This window comes from Ochotona curzoniae, unplaced genomic scaffold (assembly GCF_017591425.1).
Source record: "Ochotona curzoniae isolate NIBS_2020 unplaced genomic scaffold, NIBS_Ocur_1.0 contig_520, whole genome shotgun sequence".
Lineage (NCBI taxonomy): Eukaryota > Metazoa > Chordata > Mammalia > Lagomorpha > Ochotonidae > Ochotona > Ochotona curzoniae.
This window is the reverse complement of record NW_024466457.1, coordinates 590359-616271: the sequence shown is the minus strand read 5'-3', so window position 1 is coordinate 616271 and position 25913 is coordinate 590359. Positions and strand designations below refer to the sequence as shown.

General features: G+C 56.8%; 1 protein-coding gene across 1 annotated transcript; it reads left to right on the top strand.

Annotated features, from left to right (window-relative positions):
* The first annotated feature begins 11022 nt into the window (after positions 1-11022).
* Positions 11023-24998, top strand: SLC4A1 (solute carrier family 4 member 1 (Diego blood group)). The gene is made up of 20 exons (XM_040989231.1): positions 11023-11136; positions 14897-14978; positions 15096-15186; positions 16162-16226; positions 16715-16895; positions 17012-17147; positions 17504-17627; positions 17733-17805; positions 17941-18122; positions 18463-18673; positions 18825-19037; positions 19197-19345; positions 19462-19656; positions 20196-20369; positions 20762-20851; positions 21353-21519; positions 21987-22240; positions 22634-22803; positions 22907-23080; positions 23421-24998. Exons 2-20 carry the CDS (start codon positions 14964-14966, stop codon positions 23499-23501), a joined length of 2745 nt encoding a protein of 914 aa, XP_040845165.1. The 5' UTR covers positions 11023-11136; positions 14897-14963; the 3' UTR covers positions 23502-24998.
* Positions 24999-25913: the final 915 nt, after the last annotated feature.

Below are 25913 nucleotides of genomic sequence, written 5' to 3'. Positions count from 1 at the left end.
ATTAGACCCTGTAATGAAATTGTGGCGGCACAGCTGGCAACGCACTGGGGGCATTCTGTCGGGAAGCATTATTTCCCGCGATCAGGCAAACGGAGCCCTCCCCTGGGGTAGCTAATTTCCTTTTCAGATTTTGCCTATTTATTTATTTTTTTATTTCAAAGGCAGAGAGAAAGAAAGAGGGAGAGGCAGAGAGAGGAGACACAGAAATCACCCATCCTGATGCCCTGTGCCCTCAATGCCTGCAGCTGGCCAGGCTGGCCCAGGCTCTTTCAACCCTGAGCTCCACATTGGGCAGCAGGGACCCAGAGGCTGAGCCATCACCTCCTGCCTCCCAGGGTATGGTGGGATTGACCCCGGCCCTGTGACAGAGGATGCTCCTGGTCCCTATAGAGCTGTCCGATTTCTGATGACCTCAAGTTTCTTGGGAAACACAGGTCACAGTGGGGACCTAGAAGCCCCCATGGGTGACAGCCATTTTGTCCTAGTCCATTTTTTGTCTTTGTTTCATACTTGGCTGCTGTGCTTGTGTGTGTTTTTTTAAGATTTGTTTTTAAGATTTATTTTATTTTTATCATAAAGGCAGATATACAGAGATGAGGAGAGACAGAGAGGAAGATCTTTTATCCGATGGTTCACTCCCCAAGTGATCGCAACGGCCAGTGCTGTGCTGATCCAAAGCCAGGAGCCAAGAACTTCATCCAGGTCTCCCACGTGGGTGCAGGGTCCCAAGGCTTTGGGCCATCCTTGACTGCTTTTCTAGGTCACAAGCAGGGAACTGGATGGGAAGTGGAGCTGCCAGGATTAGAACCAATGCCCATATGGGATCCTGGTGCATTCAAGGCGAGGACTTTAGCTGCTAGACCCAGATTTATTGATTGATTGATTTTTTTTTAAGATTTATTTATTTATTGGAAAGTCAGATATACAGAGAGGAGGAGAGACAGGGAGGAAGATCTTCCATCCGATGATTCACTGCCCAAGTGACCACAACGGCCGATGCTATGCCAATCTGAAGCCAGGATCCAGGAACTTCTTCCAGGTCTCCCACGTGGGTGCAGGGTCCCAAGGCTTTGGGCCGTCCTTGACTGCTTTCCCAGGCCACAAGCAGGGAGCAGGATGGGAAGTGGAGCTGCTGGGATTAGAACCGGCACCCATATGGGATCCCAGGGCATTCAATGCAAGGACTTTAGCCACTAGGCCACGCCGCCGGGCCCCAGATTTATTTATTTTTAAAAATATTTTAAAGGCAGATTTATGGGGAGGAGAGACAGAAAGATCTTTCATCCACTGGTTCACTCCCCAAGTGGCTGCAACAGCTTCTACTGCCAAAGAGAGAATCCCTGTTCAGCCCTGGTGTTCACTGGGCATAAGGAAAAAGACAGAAGAGAGACAGAGCGAGCTCTTCCACCACTGCTTCACTCCCCAGATGGCCACAAAGGCCAGAGCTGGGCCAGGAGGAAGCCAGGAACCTGAAACTCCATTGGGGTCTCTCACTGAGGGTGGCAGGGACAACAGCACACAGGCCAAACCCCATCATCTTAGAGGGTAGGCTAGAAAGTCCATTTCTCCTGTTTTCAAAAGACAAACTGAAGCACAGACTGGCAACCCCTCCCCCAGACTGACAGCAGCTCCAGTCATTTTTCTTCAAGGCAGGACAGGTTAACGCCACCCCCTCCCAAGGCTCCCAGCTGGCAGCTCTGGGTCCCAAGATAGGGGCCCTGGCTTGTGCAGACACCCCATGGTCCTACTCATTGCACCCCACCCACCCTACCCCACCCAGGCTCCTTCAGCACTGTTGGGTAGGAGCCAGCTGAAATTAACCAGTGCACAGACAGACTGATGCTCTGGGTCCTGATTGGCTGCCCCAAGTTCTGTTTAAAAAGAAACACGAGCTGGCATGAAAAGATGGAGCTGGGGTCTGGTAGGGGTCCTGTCCTCCGCCAGGCTTTTGGAGAGGCCCTGGCTGAGTTTGCTGGGCCACTGTCTCCCAGAAAGAGACCAAGGCCTGCAGGGGACTGAAGTGGTTGTGGCTGCGTAAGGTTCCCAGTCTGCTCAAGTCTGCAAAGGTAGAAAAGCTGGGATCAAGGTTCACTCACCCCCTTCCCATTCTCCTCCACCCCCCAGAGCTGCTTTTTTGTTGCTTTGGAAAAACAGGTTTTTAAAATATTTTATTTTATTTATTTATTTACTTACTTACTTATAGGAAAATCAGATTTACAAATAGGAGGAGAGACAGAGAGGAAGATCTTTTGTCTGTTGGTTCACCCCCAGGTGGTTGCAATGGCTGGAACTGAGCTGATCTGAAGCCAGGAGCCAGGAGCTTCTTCCAGGTCTCCCATGCAGGTGAAGGGTCCCAAGGCTTTGGGCAGTTCTCAACTGCTTTCCCAGGCCAAAAGCAAGAAGTTAAATGGGAAGTGGAGTAGCTGGGATATGAAATGGCACCCATATGAGATCCTGGCACATGCAAGGCAAGGACTTTAGCCACTAGACTACTGCCCCAGATCCAGGAAAGGCAGATTATACAGAGAGAAGGAGAGACAGAGAAAAATTTTCCATCTGCTGGTTCACTCCCCAAAGGGTAACAGCCAGAATCTGAAGCCGGGAGCTTCTTCCAGATCTCCCACATAGGTACAGGAGCTGAAGGCTTTAGGCCATCCTCTACTGCATTCCCAGGCCACAAGCAGAAAGCTGAATGGGAAGTGGAGCAGTCAGGACATTAACCAGTGCCGTTATGGGGATACTGGCACGTGCAGGCAGAAGAATATCATGTTGAGCCACCGTCCCGGCCCCCAGAGCTTTTCTTTCTCAGCCTCCCTTCCTCATGCCCCTCTGCTGAGCTGCGCCTGGCTCACTGTGCTGCCTTGCTCTGCCCAAGCAACCCCTCCTGATGGAGAACTGGATTCTTCGGGGGTCCTCTGGGGACTTCCTCTAGGGTACACAGCTGATGGCAGGCTGAACTTCAGCACCATTAGCTGAGTCCCTGTCCGACCCCCGCGCCCTGTGAACACACACACACACTCACACCCACAGTGGGAACCACACCCACCGGCCTTAGCCCCTGCCATCAGCTGTCAGGCAGAGCTCCAACATCTGGCTCAGCAGATAGGAAGGGCAGCAGGGGTGGTGAGGAGGCAGGGGTGGGGGGAGGTCCCCCCACGGCCCTGGGGAGAGGGACAGGGCAGGTGTGGGCTGCAGGCCCTTCCTGTTGGCCCACGAGGACACACATCCAAGTGGTGCACAAATCTTCACTAGATCATCCCTTCCCCGCCACCATCACCCCCTCCCTGAGCCCTGCAAACAGCCCAGCTCAGGCCTACTCAGGGTGTGAGGGTGGCCTGGCCTCGCACAGTCACAACTACACTGAGCACACTGCTAGTGAAGAGCTCAGCACGGTGGCAGGGCTCTCTTCAATGCCAGGGGTCCCGACACACAGCAGGCGTTGTCCCAGGGACCAGGGTATGCCTATGCCTGTGTAATCCCAGTCCTTCTGGCTCCAGCGCACTGAAGGACGATTCTGCCTAGGGCTCACGCTGCCCCAGCAGAGGAGGGGTCTCCCATTGTTTCAAAGGGGACTGTGAGGAGGAGCCCCAGTCACCCAGCATGAGGCAGCGAGGCCAGCCACCTGGGTAGCCCAGTATCCCCACATATACTAGTTCTGAGCTCCTACCATGTGCACCTCAGGTGGCTGAGTGGCAGGCAAATGGGCCCTCAAGAAGGGAAGAATATGCTTGTGGAACTCCACAGGCTTTAGGGACAGGACGGGGAGCTGGAATCCACTGCATGTCACAGAGGACAGGTGGCTGGGAGGCAGAAGGGACTAGGCTGGAGTTTTGTTTTTTGTTTTTTGTTTTTTTTTTTTTTTTTTTTGAGTGATTTGAAAGACAGGGAGAGCGTTCATCTAACGCTGGGCCAAGCTGAAGCTAGGAGGTTCCCTGGCTCTCCTAGGTGGGTGGCAGGAACCCAAGTCCTTGAGCCATCTCTGTTCTTTCCCAGCAAGCACGTGAGTTGGAAGCTGGAATAGGGATGGGGTTGAGATAGCACTCAAACCCAGGCCCTCCCAAGGGGGATGTGGGCATCCCCAGGGGTATTTTAACTGGTGTGCCAAACACCTGTCCTGAACTCAGTTTTTTGTTTTTTTTTTTTAAAGATTTATTTTTTTATTATTTTTTCATTGGAAAGGCGGATATACAGAGGAGAGACAGAGAGGAAGATCTTCCATCCGATGATTCACTCCCCAAGTGAGCGCAACGGGCCGATACTATGCTGATCCGAAGCCAGGAGCCTCTTCTGGGTCTCCCACGCGGGTGCAGGTTCCCAAAGCTTTGGGCTGTCCTCGACTGCTTTCCCAGGTCACAGGCAGGGAGCTGGAAGGGAAGCAGGGCTGCCGGGATTAGAACCGGCGCCCATATGGGATCCCGGGCGTGCAAGGTGAGGACCTTTAACCACTTGCGCCACCGCGCCGGGCCCCTGAACTCAGTTTTTAAATGAACCAGGTGGGGCCAGTGTTGTGGTATAGCAAGTTATCACCTGAAGCATTGCCATTCCATATGGGCATCAATTCATGTCCCAGCTCCTCCACTTCCCATTTGGCTTCCTGACAATGGACTGGGAAACCAGCAAAGGACAGCACGGCTGCTCGGGCCCCTGTACCTGCATGGGAGATCTGCAAGAATCTTCTGGCTTCCTGCCCAGTCCCGGCCGTCGTGGCCATTGAAGGAGCAAACCAGTGAGTGGACGATTCTTTCTTCTCTCTCTCTCCCAACCCCCTGTGCTGGAGTCCAGCTCCAGCTGAGTTCGGTACTTGAGAAGGGTGCGTGGATGAGGCGTAAAGAGGAAAGAAAGAGACGGACCACTAGGACTTCATGATCATAATGGAGGATGCACAAAAGCTGTCCGCTTTATCTATACAAAATCAGTCAAACTCTGGCTCAGACTTTTTACATCACAGTCAAGTGGGCGTTTCTAAAGATAACTCTGCCATAATCCAATTCTTATCCTACAATTCAATCTTGTATCACAAAGAAAAGGGGAATCTAAAGAATGAGGAAAGAATGAAAGCCTAAATCTAGATCCCTTGATTAGCATAAGCTCAATGGGGACAGTCAAGACAGTAGGAATAATAAAGGGCCCTTTTTGCAAGAAATTGACCTCCAAGCTCAGGCTGAGCAAAAGGTTAACCTCACAGTAGCAAATGCCAGGATGCATTAGAATTCTTCCGCAGGGTGGTCCAGTGTCCATGCAAAAGAAGGTGGAGCTGCATTCAGGTGGTTGTAGAGACATCCGCCGGGCGGGCCTGCCAAACAGCGGGAAATTCCTTGCGGCCCTGCCTGCAATGGAACACTCTTCACCCCCTCCTGTCCCCCACATCTACTGCACGGACCCCAACACCCCTGTGTCTATCAAATATATTTTTAAAAATCATAAAGGACCCAGCACAGTGGCTAAGGTCCTCACCTTGCACGCCCGGGATCCCATATGGCCGCCGGTTCTATCCCGGCTGCCCCACTTCCCATCCAGCTCCCTGCCTGTGGCCCAGGAGAGCAATAGAGGACGACCCGGAAGAGGCTCCTGGCTTCGGATCGGCATAGCACCAGCTGTTGTGCTCACTTGGGGAGTGAATCATCAGACGGAAGATCTTCCTCTCTGTATATCTGCCTTTCCAATAAACAAATAATAAAAATAAATCTTTAAAAAAATCATTAAAAAAATGAACCAGCTGAATGGTGAGCAAAGAGAAGAGGGCTGACAGAGCAGGGACCAAGAGCAAGTTCACCGCCAGGAAGCAGGTACCAACCTGGAATGAGTCTAGCAGCAAGGGACCGCAGGGTGGGTAAGGGACAAGGAAGCTAGCTGTGTGGTACCCCTGTGTGGTCCCCAGGAGCTGCCCTCCCCAAGGTGCCTTCTCCCACACCTGCCTAAGCCCCTAACCCTGGTTCAGGATCCCCTAGTGCCACCTGGCTCCTCAGCCTCTGGGCTTGGCCTCAGCAAATCTGTGCTGGGAGCCAAGAGGCCGTCCCCTTCCTGCCCAGCCAACCTTGTGAGCCAAGGTCAGTGCAGTGGGCTGTGGTTTCCGGGTAGCTGCAGCCCCGCCCGAGCTGGGTGTCTCAGAGTGCCTGACTCCCTTGGATCAGCTTGACCTTGACCTCCGGGGACTGCAGAGAGCAGAGCCATGTCCTGGAGGGTTTGTGCTTGCCGTTCCCACTCCAACTTTGACCTCCTTGCCCCGCCTACGAGTACATCCAGCTTGGCCACCAGTGCTGGAGAGCTGTGTGGCCCCAGGGGAAGTGGCCTTGCCGCTGGTCGTCCACTTTCACATATTGTAAGGATGAATGGAGAACAAGTTTACAAGGGGAGACAAACTATGTTTTTCTTTTTCGATTGATTTACTTATTTGAACGAGTGACAGAGAGATCTTCTATTCTGATTCACTCTCCAGATGATCCCAAGAAGCCAGGAGCCCAAATCGCAGCTGAATCTCCCAGATGGGTGGCCCTGGCCACAGCACTGGCACCATGACCTGCTGCCCCACGGGTGCACATTCACAGGAGTGGAGCCCCAGCCTGGGAGGGGCCAGTTCCCCTCTGTGGGAGCAGGTGGGTATCCCAAACAGTTGGGCTGCCTAAACCAGGACAACTCGTCTTGTGAGATGGGTCTGTTCACCACCCCATGATGAAGCTTTTAGTACAGATGAGGAAACTAAGGCCCCAAGGAGGGCCTTTGGCAAGGAGGGAACTAGGTGTTGGCTCTTGCCCTGGGCAGGGCTGTTTCTAAGAGCTAACTCCCTTCCAACATCCCAGTGTGAGTTCGCAAAGGGAGGGTTATTTCTTTTTTTGTTTTGTTTTTTTGGAAAGTCAGATATACAGAGAGGAGGAGACACAGAAAGATCTTCTGCCCACCGATTCACTCCCTAAGCAGCTGCAATGGCCAGAGCTGAGCCAGGAGCCTCTTTTGGGTCTCATGTGGGTGCAGGATCCCAAGGCTTTGGGCCATCCTTGACTGCTTTCCCAAGCCACAAGCAGGGAGCTGGATGGGAAGCAGGGCTGCCAGGATTAGAACCGGCACCCACATGGGATTCCAGTGTGTGCCAGGCAAGGACTTTAGTCGCTAGGCTACTGCACCAGGCCAAAGGAGGGTTATTTCAATGCACCCTGCACCTAGTGGGGACTGAGCAGCTGAGCACTGGCTAACTGGTCATTTTCTGATCCTTGGGGACTTGGGAGCCATTGTGGACGGGTGCCACTCCCCTGGGTACAGAGATGACCTTGTTGGGTGAGGGGAGGATGAGATGGCACAAAAAGAATGGGGAGAGGAGGCCCAGCTGCAAAGTGGAGGTGTCCTCAGGGCTTGCCACAGGGTTGCCACACAGGTTCTCCACACCACAGTGCCCATCAGCCCTTCCAAGTGCCTCTTCCTAGAGGCCTTCCCTGACCACTTTCCTGGCTTAAATGAGAATTCCTGGGGGAGGAAAAGCTGCCACTCAGCCATGCCTGCTCCTGCAGGAGATGAGGGTGGCCTGTGTGTGCAGCTTTTCAGCATGTTAATCCTCTTGACAGCCCCGGCAGGGCGGCATGCTAGGCTCCCCGCAACTTGGAGGTTGGGGATGTCTGATCATCGACCCTGGCTCAATCCCAGGCACTCTGGTTCCAAATCACACACATTCTCCTGGGTGGCACTGTTTGTAGGTGCTTAATCCAAAGCCAGTGTCCTGGGGCTGGGGCTCTGGGGTAGCCAGGAAGGCTGCTGTGGCCTTACTTCCCCTGCCCCTGAGGAGCTTAAGACTCAGCTTGACATCTTCTCTCATCTCCCAAGTCATTTGTAGCTCAGCATTGCACACGGCCGTGAGGGAGTGCTGCCTGTTCTCTCTGGACATGAACTCTTTGAAGATGGACTCTGTACTGGCCCTAGCCTGAGCTGCCAGGTACGTGGGAGACATCTGTCCCTGCAGCTCCTTCTCACTGTTCACAAGTTGGCCCTATCTACATCCAGGGAAGAGAATGCATCTTGGCTCCTCCTCACTTTGTCTTCTTGTTGGGTCACAACAGCCCAAGGAGGAAAGGGAAGACCGGAGAGAGGATGTGACCAGCTCCAGTTCACACAGCCCCAGCAATCCCACAGGGGCCCAATGTCCCAGCCCTAGGAATGGGCATGACTCCTCCTGGCACTACCCTGACCAGGCCCTACTCTTGTTGATCCTGACTCCACTTTCAATGGGTCCCCCACCCCACTCGTCATAGCTGTCGCTGCAAGCCAGGGCCCGCTGAGCTGGGCTCCCGCCCTCCTGAGGCCATTGCCCTGGCCAGTGAGGCTCCATAAGGGGCCCAAGGATAGCAGCTGAGGACTGCCCAGGGCTGTCCAGGAGCAGGTGTGAGGTCACCAGCTGGATCTGCCCTCAGCAGTCACAGGCCCTTGCGGGCACCTGAGTGTACCAGGCAGCTTGGCTAACCTGCAGTCCATGCCCTCTCCTGCAGAGTCAGCTTCTGACCCACAGGCCATAGTTGCGGGGAACCCTTCCACTACCCGTGCTGAGTTTTGCTCCCACTCCAGGGTTGATGACATTCTGCACACAAGAAGCATGGAAGAATACCATCCCCGTTGCCCTCCTCGCACCTCCCAGGCCACATCATATGGGGGCTCATCCTTGACCTACATCATTGCTACTGACATTATGCCTGGCTCCTGGCCTACTGGATCATAAATGTGGACATGACAGGAGAACCTGGTAGGCTTCACCCCAGTACTATAGGAGGGGTGAGGGGAGGAGGGCAGGAGAGGCACTAAGGGCCAGGTGATGGGTATAGAACAGATGACCCAGAAGGGCCCCCAAATGTTGGGTGTTGGACCTGTCCATCCAGCCTGGGACATGGCTCAAGGGAATCTTAGTGTTGCTTCTCCAGTGCCCAGCCTGTGACAGGCCTGCAGGTGGCCTGAGTCAACTCCAGATGGGAGCAAAATGAGAACCAGGAGCCACCTCTTCCTGTTGGAAAAGCATAAGCCAGATGTGAGTGGGATGGTGGTCAGACAGGGACAGCCATCCCTGATGATATGCAGGGGCACGTGGTGTGAGCACAGAGGACAGCTGCCGAGGACTGCCCACAGCACAGCTAGGCCACTGCCTCACGCTTGGCCAGCTGCCGTGCTTCCTGTCACCCCCCAGCTAGCCCTCAGTGCTTTCTGACTCCCCAACATTGCACTTGACCCCTCTGCCCTGTGGGCTCCTGGGGTAGGCAGAGGGATCTTCCCTTGGCATTCAATGCCTCTGATCACAGGAAGTCACCCAGTGGGTGCCCAGGGCTTGAGACAGGTCCACAGCAGGGAAGATGCACGCCAGTGCAGGAAGAGACATGTCATGGCCTGGTCCCCCTTTGTCCAGGCCTGCCCAACTCCTGGGTGGTGTGAAGGCCTGTGGTGGGAAGCTTCTGGGCACTAGGTTCGCTCACCCACCTCTCTATGTGCAACAGATAGGGGGGCAGTGGTGAACAGGCAGCCTCTGCAGGCTGGGAGAGTGCAGAGGGACCACCTGGGAAGACCAGGGGATGCCATGTGCATAGGTATGGCCCATAGCCCGGGGCCTCAAGGGGAAGCTGCTTCAGCCCTGTCGCTCCCTCCTATAGGCCACACACAGTCAAGGTCTCTGACTTGGGGAACAAGCCACTGCCCTTTCCTCTCTGCCAGGACCCAGCCCAATGCAGGCGGAGAGCAAGCCTTTTGCAGGTGCATGGCCTGGTCAGCCAGACCCACCTTTGTCCTTCCTCAAGTTGCTATTGTTTCAATCAAGGGGATCTTCAGGCTGGTGATCACAAAACCCCACAGTCTCACTTGATAAATGAGCAAATGGAGCCCAGGGAAGAGGAGGGGCAGCTAGTCAGTGCCCCGGCTGGGCTGGGCTGGGCTGGAATCCCTATCCACAGACTCCCACCTCTCTTCAGGGGTTAGTGTTGTGGCATAGCAAGTAAAGCCATACCTGCAACATCAACATTCCATATGAGCACTGGTTCAAATCCCTTCTGCTCCACTTCCCATCCAGCTTCCTGCTAATGTACCTGCAAAAAGCAGTGGTGGACAGATTAAGTGCTTGGGCTCCTGCACTCATATGGGAGCCCCGGAAAAAACTCTTGGCTCCTGGCTTCCTTCTGGCCTAGTCCCTTGGCTGTGGTGGTCATTTGGGGAGTGAACCAGCAGATGGAAGATCTTTCTCTGTCTCTCCTTCTGTCTCTGTAGCCCTGTAAATAAATAAATTAAATAAATGAATAAAATAAATCATTAAGATAAATAAAGTAAATAAAACAAGTCACTAAAATAAGTTAAAAGCAAGCAAGCAGACAAATAAATAAAACTCTTCTTTCTTGCTGAATCGCTTGAACTTGTCTTTCAGCCTTGGTTTCACTAACAGCCCAGGCCCTGGCCACCCCCCAGGAGCAGAGAGATGGGCCATTGGGGGGGCGGGGGGTAAGAGGAGGCTGAGAATGTGGCTGCTCTGGCCCAGGGGCCTGGGGCCAGCTGCCACAGAGGAGCCAGTGTGCCCAGACATTGGGGCTTTGTCAGTTTCCAGCTTGGGCTGTTTTGTTGACCTGACATTGTTTCAAGTTGACTGTCAGCACCTGAGTGCCCAGGGATCCACTCTCAGAGCCAGCCAGGGTCTTGGGGAGAGAGTAGCTAGGGCTCCTTAGCCTGGGCCCTGGGAGCACACTGTGCAGGTTCCAGTGTGAAGGCTGTGGAGGAACAGCAGGTCCTCCAAGCCGCGGGAGCAAAGAAGGCACACCATGGCAGGTGGTAGTCCCACAGAGGATGAATGGAGGCAGGACAGAGTCTGCCCTGGAGAAGCTGGGCAGGAAGATTCGGGAGGTTGTGGGGGCTGGCCAGGCTGGGGTGGGGTGAGTTACAGCTGTCCAGATGTGGGTAAGAGATAGCTCTGTTCATGAGGCACCCAGGCAGGATCGGGGCGGGGGCTTGGAAGGGGCTCCCAGGTCCACGGGGCGGGCAGATTAGGAGGCGGGAGCATGAGTCAGGGGTTTGCAAGTTGCCCCCGGGGCGTGGGAGCCAGGACCTGATGCTGTCAGTGCCCGCGTGAGCTCAGCTGGTCGCAGAGGGCAAGAGCGGCTGCAGGAGCTTGCTGAGAGACCCCAAGGTTGGAAGCAGGTGAGTGGCACAGGGAGGGGCTGGAGGGGTCCTTCAGCACCTGCCCTGAGGGCTTTTGCAGGTGGTCAGACTGAATCTGTGCCAGCATGGGCACAGGCCCCTGAGCTCTCCAGGGATGCAGGTGGGTGGGGTGAGAATGTGACCATGTGAGTGTTGGCTCCAGGCACAGGCCCATGGCATCTACAGCCAGGGGAGTGGGGCAGCAGGTGGCTCAGGTGAGACAGATGTGGGGCTGGCATGTGTGTGTATGGGGGGATACCCCTGAGCCCTTCAGATGTGGGTCTGTATAGGCTCCTACCACCCAGCCCCCTGGCGTACCCAGCTTCAAATCGCTCATCCCCTCCCGCATGGCATTTCTCCCCATGCCATCTCCCACCCAGGAGGCAAAATGGCAGCTGACCCTGCTCCTCATCTGAGACATATCCAGAGGTCTACCTGGGGGGACCTGATGCTGTCCCTGGTCCGGAGGGAAAGGAGGACCCTACCGCCACCACCACCCTAACAAGCTGAAAACACTCAGAGCAGTTACTAAGTACCCTGGGAACTGAAGGCAAATTGGAGGAGGATAGAGATGGAAACGTCTGACCCCAGTGGCGAGGATGAGCAGGGCAAGCATGCACACAGAGCTCTTTTTGTGCCAGGCAGAGTTCTAAGCCTTCCTGTGTCGGCTCTGACTCAGTGCTTACAGCAGGTGCCATGATCCTCAGCCACATCTGACACACGAGAGGTGTGAAGCCTTCATCCTGGGTCACACAGTTAGCAAATGGCAGGGCTGGGATTCCAACCCAGATCATCTAAATGTAGAGTTCATGGTCTATTTTTTTGTCCCCCTAGATCACTCCCCAAATGCCTGCAATGGCTGGGACTGGGCCAGGTTGAATCCAGGAGCCCAGAGCTCCAATTCAAGTCTCCCACGTGGCTGGGAGTCATCCCTTGCCCAAGCCATCACCTGATGTCTCCCAGCATGTGTGTGTGTAGGAAACAGAGTTGGGACTGGAAGGCAGGCACTTGAGCGGGAGACATAAGCCTCCTGCATGGCATTTCTCAGCATCATGGTTGGAGACAGGGCTAGAGGGCGGAGCCTGCCATCCTACCTCTGCCATCTGCCCACAGAACCACACAAGGAGGCTTGCTTCTTCAAACTTCAGTGTTCTTATCCAGGAGACAAGCTGGTGACAGTTCACCTCACCAATGCCCGATGTCATTGGGAGCCTGTCACCCCAGTCCTCTGTCACCCCTGCCTCCTCCCAGCTCTTGTCTGTCTCCTGGGTGCCAGCTGCCCCACCCGCCCTTATCTGGCCTGGCCCTATGCTGGCCGGCCAGCTGTTTGGTGGCTTCTACACGCAGGTGGTGACAGGGGACCTGACTTTATCAGTGCCGTGCAGAGCAAGCTAGGAGCAGCTGGGCCAGGCTGGGCCAGCAATCTGGGTTTGGGCACCCTCTCTGAAGCCTCTCTGCCATCCTCCCCTTTTCTTTCACTGAATTCTCAGTAACCCAGTGTGAAGACTCTCCCCCTGCACAGATGGGGGCACTGAGCCCAGAGGGAGAAGCCTGAGGCCAGACGGAGATGGAGAGGCAGCCTAGAACTCTGGATTCTCTGGCTCTGAGCTTCCCACCCTCTGGATGGGGTACCAAGGTTGCAGCCCTGAGCCCCAGCAAGGTGCACAGGATGGCCCTGAGAAGGAAGAAGGAGAATAAAGATAGCAGAAGCAAGGACAGGTATCTGTCCCATTGGATAAGCCGTGGGTTAGGACGTCCCACTAAGGAGGGCCGGGTCTGAGTCCCGACCCCTGCTCACGAGAGGTGGCAGGTGATGACGCATCAGGCAGTTGGTACTCGGCTTCTGCCCCCTAGTTTCAGCCAAGTTCACTGGGGCTCATTCCTGGCACCTGGGGCATGCAGTGACTAACGTGCACTCTCTGTGTCTTGCTGCCTTTGGAACAAATAAAAAGGAAAAAAAAAAACCTGATGGGAGAAGAGGGAAGGGAGGGAGGGAAGCAGATGTGTGACTGGGGTCCTCGGGGGAGCGGGCTGTGCCATCCTCAGCCTCACCCTTCCCCGGGCTGCCACTGACTCCCTCCACCTCACCAGGCAGGGATCCCTCCTTGTCTAAGTTAGAGGGGAGACTCAAAGTCGGCTCTGTTCCCTCTCTCGAGACATAGGAGCCCCCACTTCTTTTTCTTATCTCTCTCTCTCTTTTTTAAGATTTATTTAGTTTTTATTGGGAAGTCAGGTTTATAGGGAAAAGGAGAGAGAGAGAAAGATCTTCCATTTGCTGGTTCACTCCCTAAGTAACCACTGATCTGATCTGAAGTCAGGAGCCAAAAACTTCTTTCAGGTCTCCCACATGGGTGCAAAGTCCCAAGGCCTTGGGCCTTCCTCAACTGCTTTCCTAGGCCACAAGCAGGGAGCTAGATGGGAAGCGGGGCCGCCAGGATTAGAACAGGTGCCCATATGGGATCCTGGTGCATTCAAGGCAAGGACTTTAGCCGATAGGCTACCATGCTGGGTCCAGGAACTCCCATTTCTTAGAAAGAAAATTCTCATTGCGACTGCTCTGGCTCAGCTTGGCTCTGCCATTCCTACACCTGTGCCCACCGCAACTCTCCCAGTCCCACCTGAGCTGCCAGCCTAGCTTTGGGGGCCCTTGCTCTAGGGTCACCCACCCAGCAGTGCCATCCCCCCCCCCCCATTCTCCAGATTCTGTTCTTCTTCCTCAGAGCCCATTGCTCTGGCCCAGCTCTCTGGGGGGGGATATTGTCTCAGGAACCGCCTAGGCTGCCTGAGTTTCTGTTATCCTGGGCCCTGCAGAGAGAATGGGTGGACTATTGCCTCTCCCAACTCTCAACAGGATGCCAGCACAGCCTCCTATTGCCCCTGTTGGGGAGAAGGGGGAGAGAGTCCCTCCACAAGCACTCTTCCTTGGTCCTGTCCATGTTTTCCCAAGATGGACACACCCTCCTTGCTGTTAGGGATCTGCCCAAGCAAAGGGAGACTCAGGGCTCAGAGGTCTCCAGCCGGGGTCTTGCTCACCTGACACCTCAACTTGCAACAGGGACCCATTGCTACTGTCACTGAAGAAATGCTTGCCCAATACCTACTGCATGGCTGCCACCTTACCAGAGGAGGGTGTTTCCTGGGGATGGAGACACACGGGGTCCTTGTTCCCATGTGGCTTCCCTCCCAGAGGCACTGCCGGACCTTACTCGGATCAATCCAGAAGCTGCAGATGGGGTAACTGTGCATCAGGGCAGTCAGGGAAGGCCTCTGCCCTGAAGGTGTTTGAGCTGACTTGAAACAGGCTGAGGTGCTATGGGCAGGGCTTTGGGGTAGGGACAGCAAGATGTGCAAACGCTCTGGGGCAGGAAAGGGCTTGGTGAGCTCCAGGAACCCCAAGGAGGCTGTAGCTGGGGAGGAGAGAACGAAGGAGGCAAGGTTCAGGATGAGTTGGGGAGAGGAGGGGGTCACATCCTCCTGGGCCTGGGGCCACTCCCGAGGGAGGCCACCATCTCGGAGTGAAGGAGAGTCGTGGGCATCCTTGGGGGAGCTGAAGAGGGGACAGGTCCTGCTCCTGGGATCCCTCCACCAGACACCCTTAAATGGATGCCAGTCAAGCCCCCCCCCTGCACTCCCCTGCACTCCCCTGCACTCCCAGCCCCTGCACCTGAGATTCCCCTGTACCAACTCAACAGCCCCTCTAGGAGAGGCCGGGAGACCCCGGGCTGCCTGCAGCTCCCTCAGTCTTGCTTCTCCTGAGCAGGAGCCCGCGTGGCGGGTAATGCTGGGGGTTCATCCACCGCGGACACCCAGACACTCAGGACAGCGCCATGGGGGACTTGCAGGTGAGTCTCTGCCGGGGTCCCACCTGGGAGCTCCCTAATGAGCTGTATCTAGGCTGCCACCTGCCCTGGGGGCTTTGGGTGCCCCTGGCAGCCCAGCCTGATGGTCCCTTCTTTCAGGAGGACTACGAAGAAGGGCTGGAGGAGATTCTAGAGGAAGGAGAATATGAAGACCCAGGGGTGTCCATGCCCCAGGTGGAGGAGCCGTCCGGTGAGCCCCAATTTCCTCCCCTTCTGCCAGGATGGGCCCTGGAGGGGGCGGGGCTCTGTGGACTTGTCCTGTCCACTGCTCCCCGTCCCACCCCTGCCCTGCCGCCTCCCTCCAGTTGCCCCCTCCCGCTGCCCCCTCTCCCACCCATCCCCCACTGCACACCAGTTCTCTGCACAATCCTTGCTGATTGCAGGGTAAACAGGGTTATGTTTGAAATGACCACAGGAACTAAGTGGGGGCAGAGGGCTGGGGAGCCAGGCCAGTCACCCATCACAGTGCCCGCGCCATGTGTCAGAGGGCAGCAACTCCCTGTCTGGGACAGGGGAGTATGCCCTCAGGCATCCAGGTCCACTCCACACTCCATGCCTGAGCCACTAAGCCAGGCACTGGGCTGGCACTGGGGGGATTCTGTCTTGGGAGCCAAAGTTCCTGAGAAATAGGGGTGGGGGAGTGGACCACAGAGACCCCCTGAGCAGAGAAACTATAGGAGTTCCTTGGTCTGCCAAGGTCTTCCTCGGGCGCCCCGGGTGGGACTTGTCACCTGTTTACTATCAACCAACCTTCAATGCTGGCAACTATTCCTGAGGTTAAGAGGTCCCTGGAGGGCCGGCCTCGGTGGGTGGGTGGGGAGTATAAGAGGCTGGCTGCAGCCTGGTGTGCCACCCAGCGAGCTGCCTGCAGTCGGTGGATCCCACAGGTAGGGCGAAGGCAAGGAGGCTGCGCCCAGAGCGGGCAGGGCAGTGAGGAGGCAGGTGGGGGTGGTGCCCAAACTGGTATTCAGGGTTCACATCTCGCCCTGCGAAGGTCCTTTTCCATTCTCACTGAGAGGGGCCAGGGTCCTCACCAGGCCTGTTTTGAGTGATGACCCATCCAGGCTGGACCCAGAGCAGGCGAGGGGGCAGGAAGGCAGGGGCGGCAGTGCGAGGGGGACTCTGGGTTGGAGGAACCACACTAAAGGGGCCTCTGACCTTTCAGCCTCTCCCTTCGAGCCGGCGCCCACAGACTACCATACCACCACATCGAGCCCGGGCACCCACGAGGTAGGACCAGATGCCCCCAGTTCCTATCTCCCCGGAAGACATTTCCATTGTTCCCGGGGAAGGGCAGCAGAGGATTAGCTGTGGCCTCGGGCTTGGTGGGGACCCCACAAACAGGCAGAGAAGATTGGGGTCCTGAGAACTTACTGGAAGGGAACTGCACCCCTTTGTGGCAGGAGCAGGTGGACTGGAAGGGAGAGTATGGCTGCTGAGGGGCACTGGTAAGAGCTGCCCAGGACACACAGCCTGAGATCCATACCGCCTCTACCCAGCCCCCTGGCCCACTGGGCACCAGACCAATGTGCTGGTTAGGAACTTGCACCTGCCCTTAGTGGACACCCTGAGATGGACTACCTGGCCCCAAAGGCCACATAGACTTAGCCACCGGATGCTGGCCCCTCTCGCCCCCAAGGAGGCCATGCTGCCTGTCCCCCTCTCCTCCGCCCTCACTCAATGGTGGGGACTCATACACCCTGCCCTGCACGCCCCAGCTCTATGTGGAGCTGCAGGAACTGGTGATGGATGAGCGGAACCAGGAGCTGCGATGGATGGAGGCAGCGCACTGGGTGCGCCTGGAGGAGAACCTGGGCCAGGACGGGGCCTGGGGCCGCCCGCACCTGTCCTACCTTGCCTTCTGGAGCCTCCTGGAACTGCAAAAAGTCTTTGTCAAGGGTAAGCTCCCCACTCCCCTCGAGCTCCCTGGTCCTCTGTCACTGCCCCCGCAACCCTTGTGGGGGCCCCGGGGTTGAAGGGTTTACTGCTCTCCTGCCCCCACCCCACCATTGCAGGCAGCTTCCTCTTGGATCTTGCTGAGAGCTCCCTGGCTGGAGTCGCCAACCAGCTTTTGGACAGGTTCATCTATGAGGAGCAGATCCGGCCTCAGGACCGAGACGAGCTGCTCCGGGCACTGCTACTCAAACACAGGTGCTGCTGCCCATCTGCCTGCCAGGGTCCAGGCACCACACCCAGCAGGCCCCCTCCCACTCCCCTGCTCCAGGTCTCCCCACCCCTGATGCCTCCCGAGGGTGCCCACATCTCATGCTCTGAGCTGCGGGCCTAGAGCCCACTGGTCCCATGCCCTTAGGCTCTCACCCAGCCCCTCCATTCACAAGCTGTTCCCTCCCATGCACAGAAGTTCTCTGTGATTCTTCTGCCTTGAGGCCTCTCCCATCTGGCCCTTTGGGAAGTCCTACTTGGTGTCTGCCCTCCACCTCCCCCATTAAGCATCCCCACAGCCTTAACAGTTTGTTCTAAGCTGGTGTCCCCTGTGTGTCTTGCAGCCATGCTGGGGATCTGGAGGCTCTGGGGGGTGTGAAGCCTGTGGTCCTGACCCGTTCTGGGGACCCCTCACAGCCTCTTCTCCCCCAAGAGGCTTCGTTGGAGACACAGCTCTTCTGTGTTCAGGTGAGGCAGTGTGGGGAAGCCCTCCAACCCAAATGTGGCAGGGGTGAGAATGGGGTAGGGACCAGAGAGGCCTGAGTATGTCCCCTGATGGCCTCCTGCCCACAGGGAGAGGGGCACGCACCATCAGGAATCCTAGAAAAGATTCCCCCGGATTCGGAGGCCACTTTGGTGCTAGTAGGTAAGAGCTGACATCATGTGCCTCTCACCCCTTCTACTGGCCCAGCCTGCCCTTCCCCAAGCCTGAGCACCAGTGGCCTCTTCCCAGGCCTGCTCTGCTGGGCCTGAATACCCTTCACTGGTCCCTTGTCCCCAGGTCGTGCCACCTTCCTGGAGCGGCCAGTGCTGGGCTTCGTGCGGCTGCGGGAGGCAGCGCCACTGGAGGCCTTGGAGCTGCCTGTGCCTGTACGCTTCCTGCTCGTGTTGCTGGGGCCCGAGGCCCCCCACACCAACTACACTCAGCTGGGCCGGGCTGCTGCCACCCTCATGTCAGAGAGGGTGAGGAGGGGTCTGTGGGGACTGGGGCAGCCACTGGGGAGTTCCTGGGTTCCTTTCGGTTCACTAGTCCCATTTGGCTGCATCTGTTCATCTGGTCTGGACCTGATGCTCGGACTGTGTGATCTGGCCTTTACCCTGGCTTGGCTGGTCTGGCCTGGTCCTAGCTGGTTGGTTCTGGCCTGGGCTGGCCTGCTCTATCCTGCCTAACCTGCCCAGTGTGCTTCGGCTCCTTCTGCTGTCCCTGCCTGTCCCAATGCCCTTCCTCGGGTGAGGACCAGAGTTGGGTGAGAGGGGCTCAGCAGATGCCAGCAGCTGTGACACTCTCTCCTGCCTACACTAGGTGTTCCGCACCAGAGCCTACCTGGCCCAGAGCCCTGGGGAGCTGGTGCATTGCCTGGAGGGCTTCTTGGACTGCAGCCTGGTGCTGCCTCCTACGGACTTGCCCTCCGAGCAGGCCCTGCTCAGCCTGGTGCCCGTGCAGCGAGAACTGCTCCGAAGACGCTACCTTCCCAGCCCGGCCAAGCCGGACCCCAGCTTCTACAAGGGCCTAGGTAACCAGACTGTCCAAACCCCGAGCTCCCCCCACAACCCTTGAATACCTCAGCACAGTCTCCCCTCACTCTGAGGCCGGGGGTCTCTGGCCTCCCTGGCCACTCCATTGCTCACCTCATCCCTCTGATCATACCTTATCCTCCACCACAGACCTGAATGGGGGCTCCGGGGTGCCTGGCAGCCCAGAGGACCCTCTGCAGCGGACAGGCCGGCTCTTCGGGGGCCTGGTGCGTGACATCCGACGCCGCTACCCCTACTACCTGAGCGACATCACGGACGCACTTAGCCCTCAGGTGTTGGCTGCTGTCATCTTCATCTACTTTGCTGCCCTGTCACCTGCAATCACCTTCGGCGGCCTCCTGGGTCAGTGCCAAAAGCCTGGGTCCCTCTCCCCCTCTTCCCCGCCCCGCACTCGGGCCCTGACTTCTGGCCTTCTGAACCCTGCTTGCCTATGGCTGGCTCTGTGGGCCCCTGGAGGTGATCTCATGACCTTGATCCCTGCTGCGTGTCCTCCACCCACAGGAGAAAAGACCCGGAACCAGATGGGGGTGTCGGAGCTGCTCATCTCCACAGCGATGCAGGGCATCGTTTTCGCCCTCCTGGCAGCTCAGCCCCTGCTGGTGTTGGGCTTCTCAGGACCCCTGCTGGTGTTTGAGGAAGCCTTCTTTATGGTAGCTCTTCCCCCACAACACTGTCACTGTCCCCTGCCCCCACCCCACACCTGCCCCAGAGAACCCAAGCCATTCGAGCCATTCCTTTGACCCACCTTCCTCTGACTGCCCCACAGTTCTGTGAGAACAATGGCCTGGAGTACATCGTGGGCCGGGCGTGGATTGGCTTCTGGCTCATCCTGCTGGTGCTGCTGGTGGTGGCCTTCGAGGGCAGCTTCCTGGTCCGCTTCATCTCACGCTACACCCAGGAGATTTTCTCCTTCCTCATCTCCCTCATCTTCATTTTTGAAACCTTCTCCAAGTTGATCAAGGTGGGCGCCCACAGGAATGTTACTGCACACAGGAGACACCTGACAAGCTCTCTGTGCCAGGGGCACATGTGGCTGTCCAGCACTGGTGTGGTTCAGCCATGCAACTGTACACATCACACATACATACACACACACAGAGAGAGACTCGGGAGCTCATGTGTCAGTGTGTGTTCACATATCTGCACACAGACCTGCACGCTGGGTTGACTGTAACCATGTTCGTGTTGACACCCGCTGCCTGGGACTCAGTGTTCTTGCATGGGAGGGTGACTCCCTATGCATCTGTCCGTTCATGACTATGCATAGTGCAACTCTCAGGCACTTGTGTGTGAGATTGCAAGGGGAAACTGCACTATGACAAGGCAGATGGAGAATGGACAGATGATAAATGAATGGATGGATGGTAGATGATGGATGAATGGATGGACAGAAGATGAGTGAGTGATGAATGATAGATGGAAGAATACTAGTGTTGGGTGAACTTTGCTGCCAAAGCTGAGGCTGGAAGGGACCAGGATGTCTTGGTGTTTCTCCTGCAGATCTTCCAGGACCACCCGCTGCAGGCACAGTACAACTCCAGTGTATCCGCGAAGCCCAAACCACAGGGCCCTCTACCCAACACTGCCCTCCTATCTCTTGTGCTCATGGCTGGCACCTTCTTCTTTGCCATGATGCTGCGCAAGTTCAAGAACAGCTCCTACTTCCCTGGCAAGGTCAGCACACCCTCCTCACCCATCCTGGTCTATACTGTCCCATCTCAATACAAAGTCTACCTTCCCAACTTCCCAGGGTCTTCGAGTTCCCATCCTGTTCCAGGTTCCCAAACCTAATTCCAAGCTTCCCTGGCCTCCTTCTTCTCCCTGTGGGTTAGCTCATCTCAACCCATCCAGGCTGAGATCCCATTAGGGAATGAGACACAATTCTTGGGAAGAGTTGGGGAAGCTGTGGGGTGGCGCTGGGCCATGGGAGAAGAAAGGAGTAGGGATGACTGATGAGCAGGATGGGGCATTGGGTGCTGATGCAGGTGAACATGGGGCAGGAGGCTGGGCAAGTGGAGGTGGGGAGCAACTGAGAACTGACCACTGGTCCCTTCACATGCCCTCAGTTGCGTCGGGTCATTGGTGACTTTGGGGTCCCCATCTCAATCCTCATCATGGTGCTGGTGGACTCCTTCATTCAGGATACCTACACTCAGGTGAGCCCCGCTCCCAGCCCTAAAACCCTACCTCATTCCTATTCCCATTCTCACTTCTCACCCAAGGACTGCTTTGTTCAGTCTTGCCAGCTCCTGGAACTGTCTCCATCCCTCCCCCTCCCCCCATAGGATGGGACACTAGGAACCTGCTGGCCAAAGCAAGGGACTGGGCAGGCCAAGTGGACTGCTTTATAACCTGATACAGAGTGTGGGAAAGAGCCTTTTGGAGAGCCAGGCAGATCTGGACAGGCATCTTAGCTCCTACACTGAACAGCTATGTGGCATGGTGATGTGGGTTCAGCTACCCCCACTCCAATCCTATTTTCCCATCTAAGTTGGAGTGAGAAGCACATGCTTAGTGTCATAACTGGAGGCAGGGTACAGCTCAAGACTAGGAAGTCCCTGAGGGTCCCCACCCGCTTCTCAAGCCTGGCTCCTGAAACCCCCTCCTCTCCCTCTCACCCTGCCTCTGCTGCTCTCACCAAACTATCGCTCCCACAGAAACTCTCGGTGCCCAGTGGCCTCCAGGTGTCCAACTCTTCAGCCCGTGGCTGGGTCATCCATCCGTTGGGACTATTCACCCCCTTCCCACTTTGGATGATGTTTGGGGCAGCCCTGCCAGCCGTGCTTGTCTTCATCCTCATATTCCTGGAGTCTCAGATCACCACGTGAGTGCTAAAGCAGGGGCTGGGCCCGGGAGGACCAGGGCCAGGGGGTGCTTCCAGGGAGTGGCCCTCCTGTTGGAATGGTTAAGGGCAGGCCCAGGTTGGTTCCAAGAGACCTGATGCTGGTGTGTGTGTGTGTGTGTGTGTGTGTGTGAGAGAGAGAGAGAGAGAGAGAGAGAGAGAGAGACTTCATGCTGTATCACCTGGAGGTCACATTTAAAGAAAAGGAGTACCAGGCTGTCAGAGCAGGGGCTGGACCCCAGGCTGTGCTGGCTGCTCACCACCTGCCTGTGGATGCTGGGACTCTTACGACTGTAGTATCCAGGTTCTCAGGGCGAGTGGGAGGAGTAGAACCAGGACCCCAGTGGGAATTGGGCACAGAGGGGCTTGACTGTAGCGCGGGTAGGCAGGAGCTTGGAATGGAAGGGGTGGGAAATCAGCACTGACCCCAAGGCGGCTGGTGCCCCCAGGCTGATCGTCAGCAAACCAGAACGCAAGATGATCAAGGGCTCTGGCTTCCACCTGGACCTGCTGCTGGTGGTGGGCATGGGTGGAGTGGCTGCCATCTTCGGGATGCCCTGGCTCAGTGCGACCACAGTGCGCTCTGTCACCCACGCCAATGCCCTCACTGTCATGGGCAAGGCAAGCAGCCCGGGGGCTGCAGCCCAGATCCAGGAGGTCAAGGAGCAGCGGATCAGTGGGCTCCTTGTGTCCCTGCTTGTGGGTAAGTGAGGGTTAGCCACATCAGGTGCCACCTCCCCACCCTGCCCACTGTGCATGTCCCACCCCCTGTCCCACCCCCACCTCCCACTCAGCAGCAGGGAGTCCTGGAGGAAATGCCCCAAGCACTGGGGTGGGCAGTTGGGCTGGGGGAGGGACCTTCCCTGGACCAGCCCCTACCTTCTGAGCTGACCCAGCAGAGGTCCAAGCCTGCCCTGCTGTGAACTCAAAACCTCTCCTGCTCTCCTGGGCCTCAGTGTCCCTGAGCTGCCCTGGGAGCACTGCAAGGGCATGATCAGGGTGAGAGGAAGGAACAGAAGGGACACAGGGCTCCGTGGGAGCAATGCCACAGTCACAGGTGGGCAATCAGGGAAGCTGATGGCACTGCTGTCCCCAGGCCTGTCCATCCTCATGGAGCCCATCCTGTCCCGCATCCCACTCGCTGTACTCTTTGGAATCTTCCTGTACATGGGGGTCACGTCCCTCAGCGGCATCCAGCTCTTTGATCGCATCTTGCTTCTGCTCAAGCCTGCCAAGTACCACCCGGATGTGCCCTTCGTCAAGCGGGTAACAGGCCCTCCCCGGGCTGCCCAGCTAGGGCAGGAGGGCAGGGATGGGCAGGAGGGAGTGCCAGGGAAGGACCAGTGCTGAGCCCAACCTCAACCCACAGGTGAAGACCTGGCGCATGCATTTGTTCACGGGCATCCAAGTAATCTGCTTGGCTGTGCTGTGGGTTGTGAAGTCCACTCCCGCCTCGCTGGCCCTGCCCTTCGTCCTCATCCTCACTGTGCCCCTGCGCCGCTTTCTGCTGCCCCTCATCTTCAGCAACCTGGAGCTCCAGTGTGTGAGTGGCAGACCTGGGCAGCTCGGGGGTCTGGGAAGGTCAAGGAGGGCGACAGGCAGCAGCTGGGAAGGGCAAGGAGGTCAGAGGAGTTGGGAGAAGGTGACAGCTGCATCTCCAGAGCCTGCAGGCTGAGGGTCCAGCTCCCAGCCGGCAGAGACATGGAGCAGGCAGCTTCTTTTGTACCTCCACTTTGCTCACCTGTAAGGAGGATTCACAGCAGGTTGGGAAACCTTCGGATGTACAGGCATGTGGAGCTGCCTGACCTGCTCCTGACTGCAATGGCCCCTCCAATCACGGGGGCAGGATCTTACCCCTCCTCTTCCTTGCCCCACCCCTGCAGTTGGATGCTGATGACTCCAAGGCCACCTTTGACGAGGAAGAAGGTCGGGATGAGTATGACGAAGTGGCCATGCCTGTGTGAACGGCCACCCTAGACCCCACATGGCTCCCTCCGACCTCAGCAACTTTTATTTGCCCACCTACCAGGAAAGCACAAGTTCATGGGCACCTCATGGACTCCAAGGCTCCTACTGAGCATTGACTGTGGTCCCAGGGGTAAGGGTGGGATGGGAGGAGGGAGACGGGTTTCTAAGAAAGGGCCACAGGAAGTAAGCTGACTGCTGGCTGGACCAAGGAGACCCACAGCAGGGAACTTGGTCCACAGTCCCCCCAATGCCATGCTGCCACATGGGGGTTGCTAGTAGAAGGCTGAGATCTGAGCTGTGTCCCTTCGTGGCACGCAGAGGGGCTCCTCAGGGTGGGGGGAGGGTGGGGCTCCAGCTTGCTATATGACCCTGGGCATGTCTTTGGCACTCCCCCACCCCTACTTCTTCTTCCATAACATGGGTTGTGAATAACAGCATCCATAGGACAGGGTGATCTCCAAGCACAATCAAGTGGCGGGGGTTGGAGAGGAGGCTTTGTTAACTGAAAAGACGGTAGTCACCAAGCCTGCCCAAAGCCACACAGCTCCAGAGCCAGGTCCCTGACAGTCACCTGCCACCCCAGACCCAGGGTGCCTCAATGACCTGTTTCTCCTCTCTTCCCAAGTCCAGCCTCAAGCCCTCTGGGGGCGCAGAGAGCTGTTCCTGGGGAGGGCAGGCTGTGGGTGACAACTGTGGGGCAGGGACTGCAGGACGCTGGCTCCTTTGCCTGAGCACTCTTTCATTCATTCCATAAACATGTCCTGAAGGCCCTGAACCCGGTGGGCTCTGAGCGGACTGAGCTGGACCCCACCTGGGGTGGGCCTAGGGGAGCACTGCATAGGTTGTTCTAGAATAGGGGAGGGGGAGGGATGAACAGGAGGAGGAGAGGGTTGTAATTTATTGTGTATTTTCTAAAGGCTTTCATTATGCTTTAGCTTCACACAGGCTCCCAGACCCTCCCCCCACCATAATAAAAGAGCGACTGTCCCCCAAACCCAGTCCTGGGGAGAACCCAGCTGTGACAACTGCGGAAGGAGACAGCAGGCTCTCTAAAATGTAGAGGGGGGAAAAAATCTATTTTTTTTATAAAACAAAAATATAAAAAGTTGAAAGAACTGGGAGTAGTGAGGGATACAAGGAAGTAAAAATCTAGAGGGACCGCAAAGAAAGGAGGTGGCGACGAGGCTCTTAGGGCAGCCCTGACAGCTGGCATCCACCTGCCAATGCCCCCCCACACACCACATGTCCTGTTCCCCAGTCTCCTCATGTATAAAACGGGCACTCACCTCAGAGGGTTGCTGTAAGGACGAGCTGTAACGCCATGCCCGAGACTCTTGGGGGCTGTGAGGGTAGGAGCTCTGATGGGTACGTCCCTGCCTCCTCTTGCCCTCTGATCCTCAGACGTGGCACAGGCCAGTCGCCTATTCCGCAGGTGCCCGCCCTTGCCCTCAGTGTGTGGGAATGGGTTTGCAAATAAATGTGTCTATATGGGAGGAACTGCCCTGTTGGAATGTTATTTCCTAGGGGAGTGGGGGTGGCAGTGCTGGCAAAGGGCTGCCGGCCAGGTTGGGGTGTCTAGAGGCAAAACAATTAACTGATGAGCCCAGCAGGGTAGGGGAAAGGAAGCAGGGATGAAGTGCCCCCAGCACCCTGTTTCTCCACAAAGTAGGTACCATGAGGACGGGGAGAGGGACTGGAAAGGGCCCTTGCCCTGCGCCTTAGTCCCTGCGGACCCTCACTTTCCTGGAGACCCGCCAGCCCTTTCTGCTGATGCAGCACTTTTGGAGACCTCAGCTTCAGCCCCAGCCACTCCCAGAAGCCACTCCCATGCGTCACCCACCCCAACAATGGAAGGTGCTGGGACGTGTTCCCTCCCTGGCTCCACCCCTGGTCTCCACTGCCTTCCAGCGAGGGGTTAGTGCAGGGCTGGGCCGCCTGGCTTCCTTGCCCACTTCTATATTTACTCCCTGCCTATCCCCAGCTGACCCGTCCCAGGCCAGCTGAGCACAAGGCGGAGGGGATAACTAGGGCCCCAGGGAGTGCTGCCTCAGCATGCACTTCCCACGACAGCAGCCCTGTGTCCTCGTGGCGCGTGGGCCCTGTCCCTCCCCACCCCCCAGGCTTCCCATTTCCATCCTTCTCATCCCAGAAGCAGGGCTGGTCGGGGGTTGGTATGGGTAGTCCCCTCCCACAATCAGTCCCTCTCCTTGAGCTGTTTTCTATAGATCTTGCTTGGCCTAGGGCTCCCCCTCCAAACACTTGTCTCATTTGGGTGACCAGCCCTGGAACTAGGGGAAGTAGAGACCCCAGCCAGTATCACCCTGACAAGGGAGCTTGCTATAAATGTCAAGTCTCAAGCCCCTGGCCAAAAATCGTTTTTTAACCAGAGTCTGGTCATTGGCCTGTGA

Bases quoted from the DNA above. Each gene is read 5' to 3' on its own strand.
- SLC4A1 (XM_040989231.1), top strand. The intron at 15,187-16,161 runs GTGAGCCCCAAT...CTGACCTTTCAG, and splicing joins CCAGGTGGAGGAGCCGTCCG to CCTCTCCCTTCGAGCCGGCG. The intron at 22,804-22,906 runs GTAACAGGCCCT...CTCAACCCACAG, and splicing joins ATGTGCCCTTCGTCAAGCGG to GTGAAGACCTGGCGCATGCA.